At 41.7% G+C, this 25,672-nt stretch overlaps 1 protein-coding gene across 1 annotated transcript in view; it reads left to right on the top strand.

The window, feature by feature from the left end:
- VSTM4 (V-set and transmembrane domain containing 4) overlaps positions 1–25,672 on the top strand; it is a 198,283-nt gene that overhangs the window by 107,775 nt on the left and 64,836 nt on the right. Inside the window, exons 6-7 of the mRNA XM_007938684.1 lie at positions 22,078–22,184; positions 23,584–23,645. Coding sequence (XP_007936875.1) covers positions 22,078–22,184; positions 23,584–23,645 — 169 coding nt within the window. The remainder of the gene's footprint in view (positions 1–22,077; positions 22,185–23,583; positions 23,646–25,672) is intronic.

Below are 25,672 nucleotides of genomic sequence, written 5' to 3'. Positions count from 1 at the left end.
TAGTGATACTGCCTCGGAAACCCAAGGAGGGGTCGCTATGAGTCGGGGCCGACTCGACGGCAAACAACAACAACATGAACTTTCGTGGCAGATTGCCAGGCTTTTCTTCTGAGGTGCCTCTTGGTGGGTTTGAACTGCCAACCTTTTGGTCAGTAGCAGACATTTTAATCATTTGTGCTACCTAGGGACTCATGAGAGACACAGAGAAATAAAAGTGCCAGCAACCACACTGGGGGTGCCCACAGAATTGTCAGGTACCCAGAGGAGTTCCTAACCCTGACTCTTGGGTCTGTGGTGTTAGGGAAAACTTCCTGAAGGTGATATTTGGGCCAAATCTTGAAGGTTGAGTGACAGTTTTCTTCTTACTTTTGAAGGTCAAGTAAGAGCAGGGCATAGCAGAGGCAGGGCAGAGTGCAGCACAGCAGGTTGAAGGCCAGGGAACTTGGTGGAACTTGGTACAATGGGTGAGAATCACAGAAGATTCACGACAAAGGAGCAGAGAAATTATAGGGGTTCGCTGGGCCAGATGTCCATGGGATGGTACTAGTTATATTCATACAACAGCCACAGTGTTTTTTTTTTTTTTTTTTTTTAAGAGCTTGTTTTATATTCAACATTATGTGTACATTTAGTTTTACTCCCCATTTACCATGTTCAACCCTAACCCAGTCTCCTCCCCTCCCTATCCTGTAACCCTTCCCCTGAGCCCCTCATATTTATGCACTCTTGTTTGTCCTGCATTTCCTCAGTTTGAATGTTGGTCCTCTGGTGCCCTGTGGTCTATTGCTCTAAGGGATGTATTACCATAGAGTATGTGGGTGCGTCATTCTTGGTTGAGTGTTCTGCAGTGTCCATCTTGTTAACTGTTGGGCTGAGAGCCAGCCCCTGGGGGTGCATTTTATTCCAGGCGCAGAATGTACTCTAGGGCCATAGTACTGGGGCTCTCATCCGATTTCATCTGACTGGTAATTCTAGTCATTATTGAGTTTTTGGATTTTGTTCCACATTTTTCCTCCCATTCTATCCAGGATCTCCAAATTTAATCCTTTCTGGAGTGGTTGGCATTGGTAGCTGGGCACCACCATCTCACAGTGGTCTTTATTACATGCCACATTTGGACACAGCACTAAGCATGGGCAGAGGGCACCATCTTCGGTCATCACAACACTCCCAGGCATAAATGCTATTACTGTCCTTTTACAGGTGAGGAACTGATACCCAGAGTATTGATGATGTGCTGAGGTCACCTCACTTTTGAGTTGGGGAGACCAACAGCCCAGCAGCCTAGCTCCAGGGCCAGTGTGCCATCCCAGACATGCCAGGACACTCAGATGTGATTGTGAGTGTTTTGGAATCAACACAAAGGAGGAAGGGGTCCATCCAAAGAAATCAGGCTGATAGAAGTGGAAAGAAGAGAGCTCTGAAGGCTGAGCATGGCTCCAGCTTGATCTCACTGCCTGACTCTGAGGTGGCCAATGGCCTCTGAGTGTAGCATAGATTGCCAGTGCCCTCATGACCCAGGGCCCACCATGTTTGGTGATCTTTACTGTGATTGTGGATTTGGTATCATCAGCTATTACAGGGGATTTCCTGCAACACATTTCAGTGTTTGAGGTCTGTCATTTGCCTCTGAGAGTTACATTCAGAGGAGGGCCTTCAGTCACAAACCACACCAAAAACTCCAAATGGAAGTGTGCTGGGCCAACAATTTTGTGTTGTTTGATTGGCTTTAAAGCTCACTTGTATGCTATACAACCTCCTCTTCACCCATATTCACCCCAGCAAGCCAGAGGGCATGGGCAGGGACAACAACATGTGCCCCACCAGCCATCTGCATCCTTGATGTTATCCTCGGGCAGCCATGCCCCACCCCCACACCATGTGTGCATGGGTGGCCCTCCTCAGGACAGGCCTGCTTGTGACTCCTGGTACAATAGAAAGGGCATTTAGTACTGATTCTAGCTGTGCCACCCACCAATCTTGTGACCTGGGACAAATCATTCAAGTTCACTGAGTTTGGGTATAAACTAGTCTGTTCTTTGTATTGTTGAGGGTCAGGAAGAGGATTCAATGAAGTCATAATGACGTGTGCTAATTCCTAATCATTACTCACAGTGTGCCCATGAGCACTTTATGGGATTTATTTCTAATCCTCATAAAAACCCTGCAAGATACAAATTAGTCTCCCTAGACTAAGAACATTAATGAAACTGTCAGCTCTTAGATAAATGTCTAGCAGTCTATATCAGTTACCAACCTTTTGATTCCAGGTGATAGAAAACCTAGCTCAGGTGTCCCCTCTACTAAGAGCTCTGCTGGCTCATCTCATAGGTGATGCTGCAGTGGGTGGGCCTAATGTCATTAGGGTGGCAACTTCCATTCCCTGCATTTCTCTGGGTAGCACTGCCTCCAGGTGGGCTCCCTTCAGAAGAAGTGGGTGCCAGCAGATATGGGCTTACGTGGGTTCACCCTACAGCCCAAATGAAGGAGTTATATTCTCCCTTCCTAACTAATAAACAGAGCTCCTTCATCTCACTGTCAGTGGACCAGCCTGAATCAAGGACTGTGTGTTGGGGGTAAGATTGTGCCACATGGGGGAGGGAGGGTCATTCTTACCTAGAATCAGGCTTCAACCCTGGGTATAGGGGTGGGTTCTGGGGAGGTAAACCCAATATTTTCTCCCTGGCCACTGTTATAACCCAAGACCAGGATGCTGCTTGGAATCACTAAATGTTAATAAGGCACCTCCTGATCTCACTACCCTCACCAGAGTTCATAGATGTTAAACTTACAAACAAGAACATTAGCCTGGCAAAAGCTCTGCTTCAGAACTCACAAAGCTCCTAGCAACCTCAAAGGATCAAGTTCCTGGTGGTGAGTGGAGTATCTCCTTGTATGTGGCTCTGTAAGGAGGCCCCAGCAGCACCTCCACAGTGATGTAAACCAGTCATTTACAAAAGGTCAGGGGGATACTGTGGACAGGGAGACACCTTGGCAAATACCTCAGAAAGGAGCAGCATTTGTTATGACTGTTCAGAAATACGTGAAGAATGGTCATGTGACAAAATCAGCAGGAAATCCTACCCAGTGACCTCAAGGGTCTGGAGGGTCTTTCCCTGGGTATTGGCTCTGGGCAGGATGCCAAGAACTCTGCCAAGAACCAGCTCCTGGAGCCAAGGACTCAGAGAACATAGTCTTGAATAATAATGATAATAATAATAATAGTAAAGTAATGACAGGGGCATTTATTAAGTGCTTATCACGTGCCAGACACAATTCTATTTGCTTGACATGTGCTAATTTATTTAATGGAAGCCATTTATAGGGAGTCATTGTGAGTGAGTGATACCATTCATCCATCTTGAAAATGAACTTTGAAAACTTTTTAGCAGCTCTTGTCACTTGGCAGGGAAAGCCCATGGAACAAGTTCAAAAGCTGGGAATGAGACATCAGGAAATTTGCCCTATTTGCATGAGCCCTTGGACTCTATCAGCGGCAGCCACCTTGGCAGGGAATACTTGTAGTTGTTAACTTTTCTATTTCTTTTTTTTTTTTTGTATGTTTAAAAAGGTCATCCAGTTGCCCCAAAAGCTGTTTTGACCTATCTTTTGCCTTCAAAATTGCAGGCATAATGTTGCTAGGTACAGGGTACAGGATGGTGAGTGTGCTCTGTGAATTCTTCATGGAAAGGTGGCTGAATGAGCTTCTTCCAAGAACAAACGTATCCCTCTTTTGACATGTCAGGCATTCTCTTTGCCAGAACAGAACTAGATAGGCAGGAAGAAAGAAAGCTCATTGACATTTTGGAAGGTAAAATGGGTCAACTGAAGCAACAACTTTCAAAGAAAGGACGTGGTATTAACGTTTGGTAGTGAGATGGCTCCAGGAAACAGGCTGGGTGGAAGTCAGCAGAGCTAGACCTGAGATACCCTTCTTGGCCCCTCTAAGGGCTTTTTCCATCAGGATCTCCTGTCTTACAAACAGCCTTTGTTTCCTTAGTAGTCCTAGTTCTGACCACAATGAACCCTATGGAGCATACAATAGAGAACTTTGTGCCTGGGAATGAGGATCCTACTCATTTAATCAGGATAAGGTTTAACAGACCTCAAGGTAGCATTTTGATTTGTCATTCATATGTCGAGGCCCAAAGACTACTCGAGACCTTGCATCTTCAGGATGACAGTTGAATGTATGAAACTACTTGGGATGATAGTTAGCTGCATCTCTGAATCTCTCACACAGTGAAGCTGGGGATAGAACAGACATGTGATGGTTAGAAGATGGTAGAGGAAAGGGTGAGGATTTGAATGCCAGGACTACTGAAGTTCATATGAGAGCACTTTGGCTTCACATATTCTTTTTTAAAAAATTTTACTGTGATTTGGGTGAAAGTTTACAGAGCAAATTCATTTTCCATACAGCAGTTCACATACACTTTGTTTCATGACATTGACTGCAATTTCCCACAGTGCAACAGTTTTCCTCCCACTTCCTACCCATAGGTACCTCTTCCCTATGTCCTTCCCTCCCATGCACTCCTATCCCCAAAGCTGCCCCATATGTACATATGCAGCCCTTCTATTCTCCCATGATTGATCTCTCCAAAGAAGGTATATACTTAATGTAAATGGTCAGCTCATATGCCTGACTTTTGTTTGTCTGGAAGCCACAATAGTGGGTTCAATTCCAGACCTAAAGTACAGCTAGGGGACATAGTCTCAGGGGTTCCACCAGGCTCTATCAGACCACCAAACCTGGTCCCCTTTTTTTTTTTTTTTAATGATTTTGAGTTTTGTTCTACATTGTTCTCGCACTCTATCCAGAATCTCGTACATAGATACTCCTCCAAATGGTTGACAATGGTAGCTGGCACCATCTAGTTCTGGTCTCATAGTTGTATCAGCTGAGGAATGCACAGTATAGCAGTTGCTTGGACTAATTGTTTCCATACATCTTTGGTTTTCTTCATTCTTCTTTGCTCTAGATGAGGAGAAACCCATTGTTGCATCTAGATGGCTACTTGCAAGCTTTTAAGCTCCCAGTCACTACTCACCAAAGTAGGATGTGATACAATGTTTTTGTGTAGTATGTGATGCCAATTGCACTTGATATCCCCCTGCAACCATGGTCTTGAGCCCACAGGTCCAACTACTTGCACTCTCTGGGTAGCTGGCTGTGGCCAAGAAGTGACTATAACCTTGTCCCTTGTCAGCTCTACTATGTGTTGTTGTTGTTGTTGTTGTTGTGTGCCATGGAGTCAGACCTGACTCACAGCAACCCCTCCTTGGGTTTCCGAGGTGGTACCACTATGGAAGTAGATTGCCCAACCTTCCTTCCGAGGAGTGGCTGGTGGGTTTGAACTGCCAGCCATCTGGTTACCAGTCAAGTGCCTTAGGCCCTGTGCTACCAGAGCTCCTAGCTCTACTATATACCTGGAAATTCTTACAGAACATACAAATACACTTGTAGAAACATTGTCTGCCAACCCTATGCATGGTCATGGGAATACTCTCCTGAATGTTGTTGTTATGTGCCATTGAGTTGGCCCCAACTCATAGCGACCCCTCCTTGGGTTTCCCAGGTGGTATCACTATGGAAGTAGATTGCCCAACTTTCCTTCTGAGGAGTTTGAACCACCAGCCTTCTGGTTAGCGGTCAAGTGCTTTAGGCACTACGCTACCAGAGCTCCCCTCCCCTGAATAGACATATCTAATTGTTCAGCCTGTTCATCCATCTGTCCACCTGCATATCAATGTTTGCCATCACTGATAACGCAGTATTGTATGTGCAAAAGGGTTCATCTTTGTTGTCTATACCTCCCAAGCATCTCTCTAATGTCTTCCTCTTCCGAATGCCACTGTGTTGATCACTCACATTTGACGCATTGCCCTTCCTTTCACCCAAATCAATACTTGTCTCTACCTGACTAGCAGTGTTCCCTCTCCTATCCTCCCACCCCTGGAAACCAACAAAGAAAATTTCCTTCCATATACAAACCTTTCCTTGATTTTTCATAATAACGGACTAATACAATATTTTCCTTCTGTGATTGATTGATTTCACTCAGCATAATGTCCTCCAAGTTCATTCATGTTATGTGGTATTTGCAGATTCTACATTATTATTTAGGGTTGCATAGTATTCCATTGTGTGTATGTACCATAGTTTGGTTACCATTCTTCTGTTATGGGCATCTAGGTTGTTTCCATCTTTTTGCTATTGTAAATAGTGCTGTGATGAACATGGGTGTGCCTATATCTGCTGTTGTCCTGGTTCTCACTTCCTGAGGATATATACCTAGTAATGGAATGGTTGGGTCAAAAGGTATTTCTAATTCCAACTTTTTAAGGAATTGCCATATTGCTTTCCACAGTGGTTGTATCATTTGACAGTCCTAAAAGCAGTGTATGAGAGTCCCAATCTCTCCACATCCTCACCAGCATTTGTTATTTTCTATCTTGTTGAACTTTGCTACTAGTGCTGGGCAAGATGGTATCTCATTGTTCTTTTGATTTGCATCTCTCTAATGGCGTAGTGCTTAAGGCACTTGACTGCTGACCATAAGGCTGGCAGTTCAAACCCACCAGCCACTCCTCAGAAGGAAGGTTGGTAAATCTACTTCTGTAGTGATACCGCCTCAGAAACCCAAGGAAGGGTCACTATGAGTCGGATCTGACTCCAGGGCAGTGGTTGCATTTAATGGCTAATGATCCTGAGTATTTCTTCATGTGTTTGTTGGCTGCCTGAATTTCCTCTTTGGTGAAGTGTGTTATTCATGTCTTCTGTCCATTTTTAATTGGATTGTTTGTCTTTTTGGTGTTGAGGTATTGGAGTTTTCTATAAATTTTAGAAATAAGTCCCTTGTCAGATATATCCTTGCCAAATATTTTTTTCCCAATCTGTAGGTTCTCTTTTGCCCCTTTTGAAGAAGTCTTTGGAAGCACATAAAGATTTAATTTTTAGAAAGTCCCATTCATCTAGTTTATCTTCTGCTGTTTAAAAATTACTAAGGCTTGCTTTATGGCCTAACGTACGGTTTATCATGGGGAATATTCTGTGTGCGGTGGAAAAGAATGTACATGGTGCTGTTGTTGGGTGAAGTGCTCTCTAGATGTCTATAAAGTCAAGTTGGTGGATTGTATTATTTAGTTCTTCTGTGTCTTTGTTGAGTTTCTTTCCAGTTATTTTATCTTTCATTGAAAGTGGTGTATTAAAGTCTCCTACTATGACTGTGGAGTCATCTATTTATCTTTTTAATTCTGTTAAAGTCTGATTTATATATTTTGGGGCTCTTTCATTGGGTCCATAGATATTTATTATGGTCATATCTTCTTGTTCAGTTGATCCTTTAATCATTATATAATGCCCTTCCTTGTCTCTTATGGTGGTTTTTGTCTTAAAGTCAATTTGATCAGAAATTAATATTGCTACTCCTGCTCTTCTTTGATTGTTATTTACCTGATATATCATGTCCCCACCTTTGATTTTCAGTCTCTTTTTGTCTTTGTGTCTAAGGTATGTCTCTTGTAGACAGCACATTGATGGGTTATGTTTTCATATGCAGTCTGCAACTCTCCATCTCTTGTGTGGTGCATTTAATCCATTGACATTCAGTGTAATTATCGACCAGTATGAATTGCTTTCTGTCATTTTGTTATGTATTTTTCAGTGGTGTTCCTGGTTTCTTTGTTCCATATAATTTTCTGTGCTGAGCTCATTTTGTTTATGAATTGTGTTATCATTTCCTTCATTGCTGTTGTTTTAGTATTTGCTAAATATTTGTGCTTGTCCTCTTTTTTATTGTGATGTGATGGTTTATCATTTTTCTTTGAGGTTACCCTATGATTTGTAATTTTCTCCCTGAGTTTAAAATAGTCCTTTCTATCTTGCAACTCTCTTGACTTCCTCACCATTAAGAAATTCTGTAACTACACTAATTTTTTCCCTCTTTTTGGTTTGTAGTTGTTCTCATTTGCCAATTGATGTCTCTGGTTCCCTGTTTACAATCTTGTAAGCTTATTTTACTTTGGATACTTCCATAGCTGTGTTGGTTTCTGGATTATGTCCTCTTGTGTATTAATGGTTGGTTGTTCTTTGCTATTATTGGTTCTCTATTCAAAGGAGTCCCTTTAGTATCTCTTGTAAGGTTGGTCTTGTTTTACCAAGTACCTTTAATTTCTGCTTATCTAGAAATCTCCTAATTTCACCATCATATTTGAGTGACAGTTTTGCCTGGTATATAATTCTTGGTTGGAAATTTTTCTCTTTCAGGGTTTTATGCCATCCCATTGCCTTCTCACTTGCATGGTTTCTGCTGAGAAATCAGAGCTTATTCTTATTGGTTGTCCTTTGTAGGTAAAGTTTCATTTTTGCCATGCTGCTTTCAGGATTCTTTCTTTGCCTTTGGTTTTGATAAGTTTGATGATGATATGTCTTGGTGATTTTCTTTTGGGGTTTATCCTATTTGGGTTTCATTGGACTTCCTGAATGGATAAATTCTCATTTTTTATCATATCAGGGAAGTTCTCTTCCAACAAATCTTGGACAATTTTCTCAGTGGTTTTCTTTTTCTCTTCCTGATTTGGAGTTCCAATGACACATAGGTTATGCCTTTTGATGGTTTCTTACATGAACCTTACTTACACTTTCTTCATTTTGTTTTGATCTTTTTCATGATTGATCCCTTTCCAAAAAGTATTCCGGTATTTGTCTTCAGTCTCATTAATTCTATCTTCCATTGATTTGATTCTACTCCTTTGCCCTTTCAATGTGTTATCTATTTCTGAAAACTTAGTATTAATCTTCTGGATTTCTATGTGTAGTTTTGTATCTTTTCTAATTTTTCATTTATTTTGTCATTTTGTTCTTGTATTTTCTTCCGAAATTGTTCTGGGGTTTTGTCTGTGTTTCCCTTAAATTTGTCAGTGTTTTCCTTGATTTGTCTCTTAATCCGTTGAAGGTACCTAAATATAATTCTTTTGAATTCCTCATCAGGGGGTTCCAATACTGCTTCCTCCTCAGGGGTGTGTTCAGTGTCTGTATCTTGCTCCCTTGTTTCTACTCCTTTTATCTTGCTTCTTTGTGTGGACTGTGATGGTCTATTTTCTCCAAGACATTGTGACTTTGTTGTATTTATATTTAATTGGTGATTGTATGTTGGAGCGATTCACCCAAGATTTTCATTTTCTTTATTTTGTTTGGTTGTATCTGAGTAAGCAGGGTACTATGCTCCTCTATTTGCTAGTTAGCGGCACTTATGCACTCACCATCTGTCTCCTGGTGGGTTTGATAAAGAATGAGAGTAGCTGCACAGATCTCTGTTAACTGTTAGTAAAGAGCAGTTAAGAGTGAGACAGGCTTTTGTTGGTGATCGTGTATAATTGGCCAGTTGGTTCAGAAGGATGTGTAGCTCTCCTTCAGTAAATGGAGCTACAGGAAGTGTGGGTGTGATTGGGTTGTGATGGCGCAGTTGCTGTCTCACACTGTTTTCAGCCCTCAGTGTCCTGTATGTCCTTGTGGTCCCTGTCAAGTGGAGCCTATTCCTAGGTTCCTGGAATCTGAGAGAATGCTGTGTCTTTATCCAACATGGTTGAACCACTTGCAAACATTGAAGATGTCTGTGCCTTCTGGACAGCCAAAAGTCCACAGCTCAGCCCATTTCCCTCTTCACTGCTTCCCCTTTTATTCACCAGTGCAGTCCTCCATTCAGCACCCGGCTAGCAGGGCCAGTTTTTAGTTTAATTCTTATATCCTAACACCACTTGGCAATATCCAAACTGTCTGTGCCGTCAGGATCACTGACAGTCCAGAGCTCCATGTGTCTCCTTTTTCAGTGTTTTCTTGCAGGTTCTTCTACTAGTTGGAGTTTAATCCACTTCTGTATCCTTCTTTTCAAAGCTCAGGGCTCCAGGATTATCTTCTGTATCTGTGTTAATTGGTCTCACTTTTCTTTGTTGAAGAGGATCTGTGTAGTTTGTCTGCCTATTCCTCTATCTTACTGGAACTCTTCACATACAATTTTGAAAGTAGAGTGTGATTGGACATACAATTCTTAGTTACAATTATGGTAGAATCAGCTCAATTTATAACATTGTTTCCTTCTATTAATTTAAACTCTTAACTCTAGTACGTTGTTGTTGTTAACTGCCATCAGGTTGACCCTGACTAATGGCAACTTTATGCACAATAGAACAAAACACTGTCCAATCCTGTACCATCATTATGATTGGTTATAGGTCATACTATTGTGATCCACAGGTTTTCATTGACTGATTTTATGAAGTAGGTCACCAGGTTTTTCTTCTTAGTCCATCTTAGCCTAAGAGCTCTGCTGAAACCTGTTCAGCATAAGGGCAACATACAAGCCATTACTGACAGACAGGTTGTACCTATGTATGTAGTGCATTGACTAGGAATTGAACTCAGGTCTCCTGCATTGAAGACAAAAATTCTACCACTGAACCACCAATGCCTCTAGCTCTAGTAAACCCACTACCATTGAGCCAATTCTGACTCATAGAGACCCCAATTGGGTTTTCAAGGCAGTAAATTTTATGAAAGTAGATTGAACCATCAGCCTTCTTGTTAGCAGTCAAATGCCTTAGGAACTGCACCACCATACCTCCTAGCTCTAGTGTAGAGGCACAGAATTTTTGTTTACTTTATTTATTTATTTTCACTTTTATTGTGGTGAAAACATTCACAAAAAGACATTCACCAACATAATAACTTCCACATTTACAGCTCAGGGACTTTGATGACATTTTTCATATTGCACTACCATTATTGCTATCTTTTTTTCAACATATTCCACCACCATTATCATAAACTCAATGCACCCCAAAGGCTCAGACTTTTTAAGTAGCTGGCCCACTCATGCCAACACCACTTTGACCAGTTACATAAATACCAGACAGTTTCCAGGAATGTGCTCTCCTCCTCCTCTGCCCACTCTTGGGACAGAATGGCCCTTGGTTTTAGGCACCAACCACAGCTCCTTCCCTCAAGACCCCAGCACCAGGATGCCTCCTTCTCCTCCCACCAGGGTGACAGTTTAGCAGCCATGGCAGTCCTGAGAGTTTGTCACCCTGGATTTAATACAAACCTGAAATACAATGGGATGTTAATGCCACCTTCTTGTACTCACTTTACAGAGCTGTTCTGGTTGCCTAGTGCTGCTCTGACAAGAATATACCACAAATGGGATGGCCTTGACAAATAGGAGTTAATTCTCTCACAGTTAGGAGGGTTTAAGTCCAAGTTCAAAGTGCCAGGCTCTAGAGGCTGGGTGAAAGCCCCTTAACCTTGGCGTCCAGCTCTGTCTCCTGCCTCCGGCCCACTGGAGCTAGAGATGTTCTTCACTCAGACAGCTGCTGGCTGCTGAGCCTGAAAAACCCAAAGGTGACAAGTAAAAAGGCACAGTCCCGATGTTACCAAACCACATGGCAGGCCATTAATTTAAGTCCACTGTAAGTCCCAAGGTCAGCAGAGCATGGCAGGCTGCGGAACAATGACATGGCTACATGCAGCGTCCAAGCGTACCATATGCCAGAGACCATTCTGAAAGCTGCCTCTTATATATGGGAAGCAAACCACATACCCAAAGCAGCTACTCAGCTGCTCACAGTAGATTCCTCCATGGAGTTGATTACCAGTCTCATCATGGAGAATACTATATCCAGCTGCCCAGCTACTCAACCAGGCCTAGCCAAGTTGACACAAAAACATAACCACCACAGGAGATGACTTAAGCTTTTAGTAGTTGTTGTGGATCTAGTTTGATTGATCTTTTTCTTGTCCCTGTTTTCTTCTTTTGAATTGTCTGGGCTGGTTCCAAGGTCCTTGTTCAGGGTCAAGGAGGTAGCCCAATCTGGATTCAAGTCCTTTGTCTGCTGGTCAGATGGTGACCTTTGGGCAGTGCCTGGACCTCTCTAAACTTGGGTTTCTCATCTGGGAGCGTCAGAGATGACAGTTGGAGAGTTGGAGATCATGGATATCAAACACTTACCACTGTACGAATTCTGACACAGGAGAGAGACACAAACATAGCCAATATTTTTAACTCTAGTTGCTACAAAATATGGTTGCTCATGATTTGTTCAATGCCTGGAAATGCAGTTTGCTTGCTTTACCTTGTGTCTAGGGCAAGCTTGTGCATTACTTATTGCTGCAACCTCTCTCTCTTCACAATCTGCCTGCTCTGTCCTGTGTTAGCATCCACTCAGCCCCTGCTATGTCTGTGGCAATGAAAAAGCACACTATGGTAAAAACAAACAAACAAACAAACAAACAAAAACTTTCTGGTCAAGTTTTTGGCTGAAATTTACATACCTCCTCTCAGGGCCAAAACATGGCATGCAACATGAAAACTCAAGGGGCAACATCATCCTTCATGGGGAGCCCCATGAAACATCCTACACTGCACCTAGGAGCTTAGGGTCAGTTGTATTTAACCATTTCACTTCCATTCTAATTTAAGCTACACTATCTCCTCTGACACTCATAATGCCCCTGTGAGGTAGATAGCAGGAATAAGTCTCCCCATTTTTCAGATTGGAGGATGGAGGTGCAGGGGAGCCAAATGACTTAACTTGCCCACGGTCACCCAGCTAGTCTGAGTAGAACCAGATTTAGTTCAGCCTCTTGTCCCTTGTCCAGTGCTCATTCACTGAATCAGGCTACAGTATACCCAGAGCAACAGTGCAGAACTTCTGTGTGATGAGGACACGCCTTACTGGAATGTGGCCTGGTCAAACCCGTTGATGTCTCACAACAAAGGGCCACGTGTACCACATCCTGTTCTGCCCTTGCTCGCAGCCAGGGAGACAGCCATGGCCAGAAATGATCTGCCCACAAATAACTGTTCTTCTCAAGTCATACAGTGCTCTAATTTAAAGGGAGTTTCTAAGCCTGTTTTTCCACTATTCTTGGTTTCTCTGGCTCCAGCCAATCTTGCTCCATTGTACCCAAGACAAAATACATCCTTGTGTTAACCAAGATGCAGAATGACTTTTCTTGTGAGTGTCATAAGGTAGACTTTCTTATTCTAAAATCTTTACTAGCCCAAGAGAAAAATCACTTATCAAATCAAATGTCATTGTGGTGACAAATTATTGCATTATTGAAGTATGAATTAGAACTAAATGTAATTTCATTCAGTTTTATTGTTTTGAATGAAAAAAGTGGTAACAAAGAAAATCTTTTACACCTTTCTGCATATGATGACAATGTTGTTTTTGTTGTTGTTTGCCGTCGAGTCGGCCCCGACTCACAGCGACCCCTCCTTGGGTTTCTGAGCCAGTATCACTGCAGAAGTAGATTGCCCAATCTTCCTTCTGAGGAGTGGCTGGTGGGTTTGAACCACCAGCCTTCTGGTGAGCAGTCAAGTGCCTTAGGCACTATGCTACCAGAGCTCCTATGATGACAATAGAGTGGAGAAAAATATTTTAAAACCTCTTATATTAAAAGCTAAAAAGTAAAACCCAAAGAGAGAGAAGAAGTAGAAACGTTATTGATTCTGTGAGGCAGGAGTTGCAGCTGGGAAGAATTTTCTGAGTTCAGAGGCTATAGAAGAAAGGAAAATATTAACAGATTTCAGAAAAAAATGAACAAACAAAAAACTTATCCTGCATTCAACAAAAATACAAAATTTGAAGGAACTTGGGGAAAATAGTTGTGATATACATGTCAGATTGATGTAAAAACTTAATTCAAAGCTATAAGGAGAACTCAACATTCTAATAAATAATAGTCGAAGGCATTTACACATTGTTCATAAATGAGGAAACACATGGAAAATGTTCATCCTCACTAACCATCACAGAAATACAAGTAAAATATGTATGCCATTTTATTCATTAAATGAGCATGTTTTTAAATTGATAAACTTGGTGTTAAAGAGCATAGTGAATACCAACCAATAACCATCAATTGCCATTGGGTTGACCCCAATACATGCTATGATGTTTATGTTTGTGTGTCAACTTGGCTGGGCCTGGTTGAGTGGCTGGGCAGCTGGTAGTAGTTATTCCCCATGACGAGACTGGCAATCACTTCCATGGTGGGATCTACCACAAGCAGCTGAGTAGCTGCCTTTGGGATGTGGTCTGCTTCCTGTATATAAGGAGAAGCCTTGGGAATGGTCTCTAGCCTATGGCACGCTTGGACCCTGCACGTGGCCATGTCATTGCTCAGCAACCTGCTCTGCTCTGCTGACCTTGAGACTTACAATGCATTTAAGTTAATAGCCTGCCATGTGGTTTGGTAACACTGGGACTGTGCCTTTTGCCTTTTCAAACTTGGGGCTTCTCAGCCTCAGCAGCCAGCAGCTGTCTGAGTGAAGAAAGTTTCTAGCTCTGGTGAGCCGGGAGCAGAAGGCAGAGCTGGACCCCAAGGTTGAGGGGCTTTCACCCAGCCCCTAGAGCCTGGCACTTTGAACTTGGACTTAAAGCCTCTAAATTGTAAGAATAAACACCTGTTTGTTAAGACCATCCCATTTGTGGTATATTTCTCATCAGAGCGGCACTAGGTAACCAGAACACATGGCTATCCATGGGTGTCAAAGTAGAGCTGTGCTCCATAGTGTTTTCAACAGCTCATTTTTTGGAAGTAAATCATCAAGTCTTTCTTCTGAGGTGACTCTGGTTGGACTCAAACCTTCTACATTTCAATTAGTTGCCAACTGTGTTAACCATTTGCATCTTCCATTCACAGAATACCAAATTAAAATAAAATAAACCTCTGCCATTGAGTTGATTCTGACTCATATTGACCTTATAAGACAGAGTAGTACTGCCCCATAGAATTCCCAAGACTGTAGTCTTTAGGGAAGCACTGCCATATCTTTCTCCCGTGGAGCAACTGGTGGCTTTGAACCCCTGACATTTTGGTTTGTAGCCAAGTGCTTTAATTACTGCACCACTGTGGCTCCTAGTGGCAGAATAAGTACCCATATTTGTTGATGTTATGGCTACAAAGTAGTTCTACCTTGTTGGAAATGAAGTTGACAGTAGGTATTAAAAAGCTTTAAAAATAATCTCTTTTCTTTGACCTAGTAATTCCAGATCTAAGAATCTACCCTAAAAGCAAAAAGTCTAAGAATGGGAAACCATTACCAAACCAAACCAAACTCACTGCTGTGGAGTCGGATCCAAGTCAGTGACCCCTCCTTGGGTTTCCGAGGCAGTATCACTATGGAAGTAGATTGCCCAACCTTCCTTCCATGGAGTGGCTGGTGGGTTTGAAATGCCAGCCCTCTGGTTAGCAGTCAAATGCCTTAGACACTACCATTATACACTAATGTATTTATAACCAAACCAAAAAAAGCCAAACCCACTGCCATGGAGTCAGACCCAACTCATAGTGACCCCTCCTGGGGTTTCCGAGGCAGTATCACTATGGAAGTAGATTGCCCAATATTTATAACAGTGTTATTTATATATGAAAAATGAGAAATAGATGCTCAAGTGTCAGGGAATGAATAAATTGGGAATAGTATGATGTAGCTACATAAAAAAATGATTAAATAAAAAGGAAAGTGCAAAATTGTATATACAGTATGATAAAAAACAATGTATAAAAATCAAGAAAGAGCAAGAAGACTGGAAATAGCTACAGAAGTTGTACATTGGTTACAGAACTATAATTGACTCACTTTCTTTGATTGCCATGCCTATAATTTCCATTTTAAAACATGAACATGCATTATTTTATAAAGAGAAAAAATAAACCTTTCAAGAGTTTAAAAACTTACAGAACAAAGTTATACATATGGTTGTATATTGAAGCAAGTTTGAGAGTTTCTGATTTCTTGTTTGCTCTTAGTGGTGTATTAGAACTTAAATTCTAAAGCACTTGTGTCATGGAAGAATGTGGTCTACACCGGAAGCCCTAACTCCGTTTTGAGTCTTGACTTAAGTTCAGATACCATTTGAGTTCTTTCTTTCATTAAGCCAGCAATGTAGCTATGCATGGACAAGCCCCTGTCAAATTTAGGGAGGGGCTGTTTGCCCTCAGGAAGAGTGTGGTTGAAAGTAGATTATTACTTACACAAAGAACTCAGGAAACTACCCTGGGTGTGTCCTTATCTAATTTAAATTATGATAATTGTTAGGTGCCCTCCAGTCAGCTCTGACTCACATCAAGCCTATGAACAGCAAAAGGAAACAATGCCCCATCCTGTGCTGGTGTAGTGCCTAAGGCATACTGCTAACCAGAAGGCTGGCGGTTCAAACCCACCAGCCACTCCTCAGAAGGAAGATTGGGCAATCTACTTCTGTAGAGACACCGCCTAGGAAACCCAAGGAGGGGTTGCTATGAGTCAATCAACTTGACAGCAGTGAGTTTGGGTTTTGTTTTTTTTTTTGGTGCCATCCTCACAATATTTGTTGTGCTTGACCCCATCCTTGCAGCATTGTGTCAATCCATCTCCTTGAGGATCTTCCCCTTTGTTGCTGACCCTCTACTCTACCGAGGATAATATCCTTCTCTAGGTACTGGTCCTGTCTAACAACATGACCAAAGTACGTGAGCATTCCAGCTGTACTTCTTTGAAGACAGATTTGTTATTTCTTCTGGCAGTCTGTGGTATTTTCAGTATTCTTCATTAATACCACAATTCAAATGCATCAGTTTTCCTATATTTATTCTTTATTCATTGTCCAGCTTTCACATGCATATGTGCCAATTGAAAATACCTTGGCTTGGGTCAGGTGCACCTTAGTCTTCAAAATGACATCTTTGCTTTTTAACACTTAAAAGCGACCTTTTGCAAAAGGTTTGCCCAGTGCAATATCACATTTGATTTCTTGACTGCAGTTTCCATGGGTGTTGATTGTGGGTGCATGTAAAATGAAATCCCTGACAACTTTAATCTTTTTCTCTGTTTATCGTGTTGTTGCTTATTGGTCCTGTTGTGAGGATTTTTTTTTCCCTTTGTTTTGAGGTGTAATCCATACTGAAGTCTATAGTTTTGATCTTCATCAGTAAGTGCTTCAAGTCATCTTCACCATTAGCAAGGAAGGTTATGTCATTGTAACTGGAGACCTCTAAAAATTAAATGAAAAAAGCCCAAGTCTTTGTCATTAAATCACAAGGTAGTGGTTTTGTTATTGTCTACACTTGGAATAGGAAAGAAGAGTTGATTAGAAACTTAGGGTGAGAGAGGAAAAAAAAAATTGCTGGTGGGTTAATTTTGAGTCAAGAATTTTTTAAGTTCCCAGATAGGAAAATCCAGAACCAGTTCAAACTAACTGCTATCAAGTTGATTCCGACTCACAGCAACCCCCATTGGATTTCCAAGGCTGTAAACCTTTAAGGGGGAGCTCTGGTAGCATAGTGGCTAAGGCACTTGACTGCTAACCAGAAGGCTGGCGGTTCAAACCCACCAGCCACTCCTCGGAAGGAAGGTTGGGCAATCCTACTTCTGTAGTGATACTGCCTCGGAAACCCAAGGAGGGGCCGCTATGAGTCAGGGCTGACTCAGTGGCACATAACAACAACAACAACAAACCTTTAAGGAAGCAGGCTGCCTCTTCTTTCTTTTTAGAGAAGCTGGTGGGTTTGAACCACCAACTTTTTGGTTAGCAGCCAAGTGCCTTAACCACTATACCACAAGAGCTCCTCAGATAAGAAAAGGCCTCCTGAAATAAAATATCTAATTTTAATACAAATTAGATTCCACATCTGCAACATTGTCTTCATGTATTTATTTTGAAATCTCTTGGGAGTTCTGGTAGCATAGCACCTAAGGCACTTGACTGCTAACTGGAAGGCTGGTGGTTCAAACCCACTAGTCACTCCTTGGAAGAACTGTTGGGCAATCTACTTCCATAGTGATTCTACCTCAGAAACCCAAGGAGAGGTCACTATGAGTCAGATCTTACTCGACAGCAATGAGTTTGCTTTTTGGACTATATAAGAGTCACCTACTGTCTTTTGTTAAATATATGTATATATTTATTTGTGTTTAATGTACTGCTTTCTAAAGATAATAAAATAACATGGTTTAATAATAAGAAACATACATAAATATACGGGAGCTCTGATAGTGTAGTGCCTAAGGCACTTGACTGCTGACCAGAAGGCTGGCAGTTCAAACCCACCAGCCACTACTCGGAAGGAAGATGGGGCAATCTACTTCCGTAGTGATACTGCCTCGGAAACCCAAGGAGAGGTCGCTATGAGTCGGGTCCAACTCGAGGGCACATAACAACAACAACAACATAAATATACCAAGGAATAATTCTCTTTGTCATATTTCCCCTCTGTTTAATTCCTCAGTGCTTCCATTCTAAGTAACCACTATTTAAAAATATTTGTAAATACTTCCAGATTTTCTTTATGCATGTGCAAGCAAATACTGATATATATTCTTCTTATTATTATTTTACAAAGAGAGGCACATTTTATGCATTGCTTAACACCTAGCTTTTTCACTTACCAGTATATCTTATCAGTATGTACATAGCTTTTTCATTCCTTTTTGCAGTCACAGAAGATCCCATTGTGCAGATTTACCATAATTTACTTAACCATACCCCTGCAGATGGACATGTAGGTTGTTCCTAATCTATTCTATTACAAACAGCTCTGTAATGGCTAATCTTATATCACTTCATACATGTGCAAAGATATCTATAGAATAAATTCCCAGAAGTGACATTATCAGGTCAAAAGGTTGTAACATTGATGTTGTTGTTGTTGTTGTTGTTATGTGCCGTCAAGTCAGACCTGACTCATAGCGACCCCTCCTTGGGTTTCCAAGGCAGTATCTCTACGGAAGTAGATTGCCCCATCTTCCTTCCGAGGAATGGCTGGTGGGTTTGAACCGCCAGCCTTCTGGTTAGCAGTCAAGTGCCTTAGGCACTCACTATGCCACCAGAGCTCCTGTAACATTGATAGTTATTAGCAAATTATTCTCTGTCAAGTAGGATTTACTTCCCTCCCAGCCATATTTAGAGTGCCTGATTCTCTACATTCTTGCCAAATAAGTGCTTTGTGTAGCATTGGATTTTTGCCATATGTGAGAAAGGAATTTCAGTAAAGTTTTAACTTGGGTACTTTGTTCTTGAAGATGCTTCAGCATGTTCTGGGTAAAAACTCTCTGTTTATATTGTTGTTGTTGTTGTTAAGTGCTGTCGAGTTGGACTCCACTCATAGTGACCCCTCCTTGGGTTTCCAAGATGATATCACTACGGAAGTAGATTGCCTACCCTTCCTTCTGAGGAGTGGCTGGTGGGTTTGAACCGCCAACCTTCTGGTTAGCAGTCAAGTGCCTGAGGCACTATGCTACCAGAGATCCTTCTGTTTATATTACTTACTTTAATATTGGGCAGCTGGTCTTATTCTTGTGGATTTCTGGTAATTCTTTCTGTGCTGGGAATATAGTTCCTCTTGGTAATTGTACATACATGGCTGGAACCTGTGTCTGAGGACAAGGGATGCTAAAGGGGCTCAGAGGGGGATGTTTGAGCCAATAATATAGTATACATTTGAGATAAGACCTGTGACCATTCGAGAAAGGTTATGGACTCCACCCCCATACCCTTCCACCCCCAGATAGTCACAAGGGAAAATCTCACAGGAGAACAGTCTGCATTTTCAGCTTTCATGTTTGATCTTCACTAACTGTTACCTAGAGCAAGTCATTAGCATCTCGAACTCTTGGTTTTCTTGCCTGTATAAAAGGCTTATCACCCACATCACTTTGAGTTATCCTGAACAATATATATAAAGAATCTGATACTGCATGTATTACACAGGGTCAGGTAATTGGAAAGATTTACAGGACTGCCTAGGGTGAACTCACATAACTCAAACAAAACAAAATTCTCTGCCATTGAGTTGCTCCTGACTCATAGCAAACCCCCCTCCCCCCGCCTTAAGCTTCTGAGGTGGTATCTCTACAGAGCAGATTGCCCAGTCTTCTTTCTGTGGAGTTGCTGGTGGGTTTGAACCTCCAGCCTTCTGTTTAGCAGTCAAATGCCTTAAACACTATGCCACCAGATAAATAATGTACAGTAGAAGAAAGCCATGCAGTCATGGGAGACCTGTAAAAACCTAAATTGCTTAGAGAAACACCAAAAATTCATGTAATAGAATACATTTATTATTGGAAGATATACTTCAAATTGGGTAGCATCGCCTAAACATCTAGGGAAGGCATTCTGAAGAGGGGACAGGGAAAATGGATTATATAGGTCATTGCTATGTTAATTTCTCAGAAGATAACATCAAAACTCATTGCAGAGGGGTCCTCCAGTTGGATCTCATGCATAGTGACCCCTCCTTGGGTTTCCAAGGCTGTATCACTACAGAAATAGATAACCCAATCTTCCTTCTGAGGAGGGGCTGGTGGGTTTGAACTGCCAGCCTTCTGGTTAGCAGTCTAATACCTTAGGTACTACTCCACAAGAGCTCCCTACATCAAAGCACTTGGCAAGTTAGAATCAGTCACGAAGACATGGCATATGTCCTAAAGCAGTCTCAAGTCAGACACTGGAATTCCTGCATCTCAAATCTGGCTGCACATACATAATTTTCCAAAGAAACCCAGTGCATAAGGCAAAACCCTCTCCTCTAATTTGTTCACTAAGCTATTGTTTGACCTAAAGATGATTCCAGGAGACCAGTTTTTCCAAGGTTCAAAAGGACACCTAATGTAAGGTTGTAGTCACTTCTTGGTCACAGCCAGTTACCCACAGGGACCGAGTAGTTGAACCTGTGGGCTCAGGACCATAGTCACAGGGGACATCAAGCTCAATTGGCACAACATACTACACAAAACATTGTTCCACCTCCTACTTTGGTGAGTAGCTACTGGGATCTTAAAAGCTAGCAAGCAGCCATCTAGATGCAATGATGGGTCTCCTCATCCAGAGCAAAGAAGAATGAAGAAAACCAGAGATTCATGGAAACAATTAGTCCTAGCAATTGGTACATCATCCGATCTGTAGCCTATATGACTATGAGACCAGAAGAACTAGATGGTGCCCAGCTACCACTGTCATCCACTTGGAGGGGGATCTATGTAGGAGATCCTGGATAGAGAGGGAGAACAATGTGGAACAAAACTCAAAATCATTTGGAGAAAATAAAAGGGGGGGTAGGGAGACCAGGTTTGCTGGTCTGATAGAGCCTGGTGGAACCACTGAGACTACAGCCCCTAGCTGCCCTTCAGGTCTGGAATGGAACCCACACCTGAAAGACAGGCATATGAGTTGAACATTTACCTGAGGTAGATACACTCCTTGGAGAGAACAATCATGGGAGAAAGAAGGGCTGTTTATGCACAGGGAGACAGCTCAGGGAGACAGCTCAGGAGACTACATCTGTAGTGATATTGCCTTGGAAACCCAAGGAGGGGTCGCTATGAGTGGAGTCCAACTCGACAGCACTTAACAACAACAACAATATAAACAGAGAGTTTTTACCCAGAACATTCTGAAGCATCTTCAAGAATGAAGTACCCAAGTTAAAACTTTACTGAAATTCCATTCTCACATATCAGAAATGCACCTCATGAGTGCATGGGGGAATGGACACAGGGAAGAGTTAACTATTGGGAGGAAGTGGGAGGGGAGCTGTTGCATTGTGGTAAATTGTAGTCATTGTCATGAGACAAAGTGTATGTGAACTGCTGTATAGAATGTGAATTTTCTTGGTAAATTTTCACCCAAATCGCAATAAAAGTATATGTATATATATATATTTTAAAAGGGACACCTAAGGGTGGATGGCCTGAGTTCATCATCCATTTCCACGAACCCAGAAATCTGGATTCCAGGAGAATCAAAATGATTTTGTCAGACCTGAGAGACTTCAGTCCAACTTCCCCAGGTTGCATAGGAGGCTCTTTGTCTTTGGTTTAAACCACAAAGACAACTAGTCTTCTTGGTCCAAGGTCAGTAACAGACTTCCAGAGGTCCCAGGAGGTAAACATGGAGTGACTTTAGTCCAGGAATAAGGTGATCCTACCTTATGCAAGTACCCAGGGAGTACCCTTAAACTACTACTTACTTTTCCTTTCCCCTTTGGAGCAATGCATTTGACTTCACCAGCATATTTTTCTTCTGCAGCTCAGGTGAGACTGTCACCAGTGTGACTAGCTTAGCCCCACTGCAGCCCAAGAAGGGCAAGAGGCGGAAGGAGAAGGCTGATGTTCCTCCTGCAGTCCCAGCCAAAGGTAGGAAATTAGCTAACACTTTCCCACTTGGAGGCCACCGTAATTGATCCAGGGGTATCTGGTCTTGATCAGTGATCAGGTTGGAAGCAATAGATGGTTGGAGGGCATGGTATCTGGTGATTATATAATCTGAGACCCCCACCAAGATGCTGAACATATGGTGCTCAACAATCTCAGCCCTTCAGCCCTGTCCCTGGATGGGGCTAGGTGTGGTACCAGCAACGCTTCAGCAGTCAGAAGGATCACTATCTACAGAACTGAATCTTCATGGTATTACCTGTGAGCTATTAAAATGCTCTATCTATGGTGGGGTGAGGCAGGGGTGTCAGCATCATCTTGGTCTATTCAAGAGAAAATAGGCTCTCTGGTTTTGTAAAAATGCAAACCTGGTATGCAATTTACTTTGGATTCATCCTGGGAAGAAAATGAGGGTTACTCTGTGACTCTGGCAATCATGTAGAGAAACCTAAGTGTTTCTGGCAGAGGGAACTGCTCAAGAGAACTAATGCTTGTCCACAGATAGTTCCTAAAATGACAGTATTCAGTTTTAGAGCAGTTCATGCCTCAAACAATTTGAAATATAGTGGAGAGTTCCAGGAATTCCCAGATGCACAATTTAATAACAAGACACAATAAATGTCATCCCTGAATTGTAGCTTAACAGGAGGTCCTCCAGGAACTATTGGAGTCCCATGGTGATAAAGGCTGATGCATGCTGTGGGAAAGAAGGGTCTGGAAGGTATGGAAATGCTAGGGAAGCATGGGAAGTGCAGATCCAGGGAGGGAAGGGAGCAGGGAACACTGCTCTGGGTCAGCATTACACTGCTCTATTGTCTCATTCAATCCAGAGTACATATTTCCTTATTTTACAAAAGATGAAAATGGGACCTAAAGACTTAAAGGATGGTGCATGCTTTGAAATGAGGTTGCCTGACTTGCCTGGGCAAGTTCAAGTTCCAACTCATCTAAGTACTAGCTATATGACTTTGTGAAAAGAGCCTCAGTTTCCTCCTTTATTAAATGAGCACAACAAGACCTGCCCTGATTAACGTACAGGGCTATTGTGAGACTCAAAAATCACTGCTTTTGATGGTATTAGTGTGCAATCAGGAAGGAGCCTTTCAGGGAAAACCTGGCCTCAGCCCTTGCTCAGGCCTGACCTCCTTATATCTTGCAGTGTTTTTGTTGAATTGTTCTGTTGGCTTTGCTGAGGGGAGATGATGAGACATCAAGACTAGGGGAGGACTGCCCTCCTGAGGGACTCCCAGTGGTGTAGAGGTCAGATACTGGAGTTCTTCCATGGGGACAGAAAGGGGTCTGCAAGTCTCCAAGAGAGTTGCATAGTGGTTGACAGTCCTGGTTGAGACACCCAAGATAAAGATTTGACCTGTTTCCACAGCTCCAATAGCCACTTCCTTCCATAAACCCAAGCTGCTGAAACCACAGAGGAAAGTTACCCTGGTGAGTAGTCATATTCTCTATTACTATTATTGCCTCAAGGCTTAAGCTTGCTTCATGGTCCAAAGAGTACTTTTATTGATGTAAAACATGATGAAAGTTCTTAGTTCTTTCACCCTAAAGCATTTTAGGTCAACATACGCAATTTTCATAGTGGCTTTTTTTTTTTTTTTTTTTTTAATGCAAATGGACTTTTGAAAATGCTATACTCAGAAATGTGTAAAACAGAAGGTAAACCTGCTTATATAAATTTGCCTCATAATCACTCTGAAGAGACTGGAGAAAAATTTTTTAGAAAATATTTTTGACTTTTTATTTTTAAATGATTTTAGATTTACAAAAGAGTTGTCATGATAGTTCAGAGTCACTGTTTACCCTCACCCAGCTTCCCCTATGCTAATATCCTGCATTAACTATGGTGCATTTGTCAAAACTAAGAAATTAACAAGTGTGCGTTACTACCAATGAGACTCCATACTTCATTAAGATTTCATCAGATTTTCTACTCAAGTCTTTTTTCTGTTCCAGGATCCACACTGCTTCTAGTCATCATGTCTCCTTACTGTCCTCCAATCTGTGACATTTCCCTTTCTTTCATGACCTTGACACTTTTGAAGAGTAATGCTCAGATATTTTGTAGAATGTCCCTTAATTTGGGTTTCTCTGAGGTTTTACTGGCAAAAGACTAGAATGAGGGTGTTGATTTTTGGGAAGAACCACATGGTGGTGATAGTCCCTTCTCATTGCATCACATGGGGGCAATAGTACATCTTATTAATGGTCATAAGAATCTTGACCATGTGGTTAAAGTGGTATCTGCTAGATTTCTTTATTATACAGTTACTATTTCCTTTTCCACACTTTATGTGTTAGAAGCAAGTCACTAAGCCCAGACCCACTCGAGGAAAGGAGAATTAAGTTCTACCTCCAGGAGAGGAGTATCAAAGAATTTGTAGATACAAGTTAAAACTACCACCCACTCATAGCCATTGAGTTGATTGACTCATAGCAACCCCCCACTGGATTTCCAAGGCTATAAATCTTTATAGAAGTAATTTGCCTCATCTTCTTTCCATGGAGCAGCTGGTGGGTTTGAACTGCTAACCTTCTTATTAGCAGCCAAATGCCCTACCCACTAAGCCACCAGAGCTCCTTGAAAACTACCATAGTAATTAATATTTTAAGGCAATGCAAATATCTTGTGTTTCCTTAAATTTTTGCCCAGTAATTTTAGCATTCACTGATGGATTTTACCTGTGACAATTATTACTATGATGCACAAATGGTGATTTCCTATTTCCCTCATTCATTCAGCACTTATTATTTAGAATTTTTCTATAACGAAGAGCTGTACTTTTCCTCATTCATAAATTCAATAATTTCTTTATATCAGTGTGGACATACAGATATTTATTTAATTAATTATAGGTAATTAACTCTTTGAGTTACAATCTGATTATATTGTCATTTACTTTGTTGTTCATATTGTTCTGCAGCTGTGTATGTGAGAGAGAGAGAAAGAGAGAGAGAGAGAGGGAAAGGAACTGGCAAACTGATTTTAAAATGCACAGGTACTGCAAAGGGTCAAGACAGTCTTGAAAGAAAAGAGCAAAGTGAAGGATTTACATACCAATTGCCAAGATTTACATTAATGCTACAGGAGTTGATACAACCACTACTCATTTGTCAGTTTGTCATACTGTGGTGGTTTGGACATTGCTGAGATGCTGTTAGCTATGCCACTGATATTTCAAATACTAGCAAGGTCACCCATGGTAGAAGTTTCATTGGAGCTTTCAGTCTAAGGCATATTAGGAAGAAAAGCCTGGCAATCTACTTCTAAAAGTAAGCTAATGAGGAGGCGGGGCAAGATGGCGGACTAGGCAGAAGGATTGCACAGACCCTCTTCAACAAAGAAAAGGGAAACCAATTAAAACAGACACAGAAGATAATCTTGGACCCCTGAGCCTTGAAGGAAAGGATGCAGATTTGGAATAAACCCCAACTAGCAGAAGAATTTGCGTGAAAAT

Source organism: Orycteropus afer, unplaced genomic scaffold (genome assembly GCF_000298275.1).
Source record: "Orycteropus afer afer isolate SDZICR_OR568_19922 unplaced genomic scaffold, OryAfe1.0 scaffold00052, whole genome shotgun sequence".
Classification (NCBI taxonomy): Eukaryota; Metazoa; Chordata; class Mammalia; order Tubulidentata; family Orycteropodidae; genus Orycteropus; species Orycteropus afer.
This window is presented reverse-complemented; position numbering and strand designations above follow the sequence as displayed.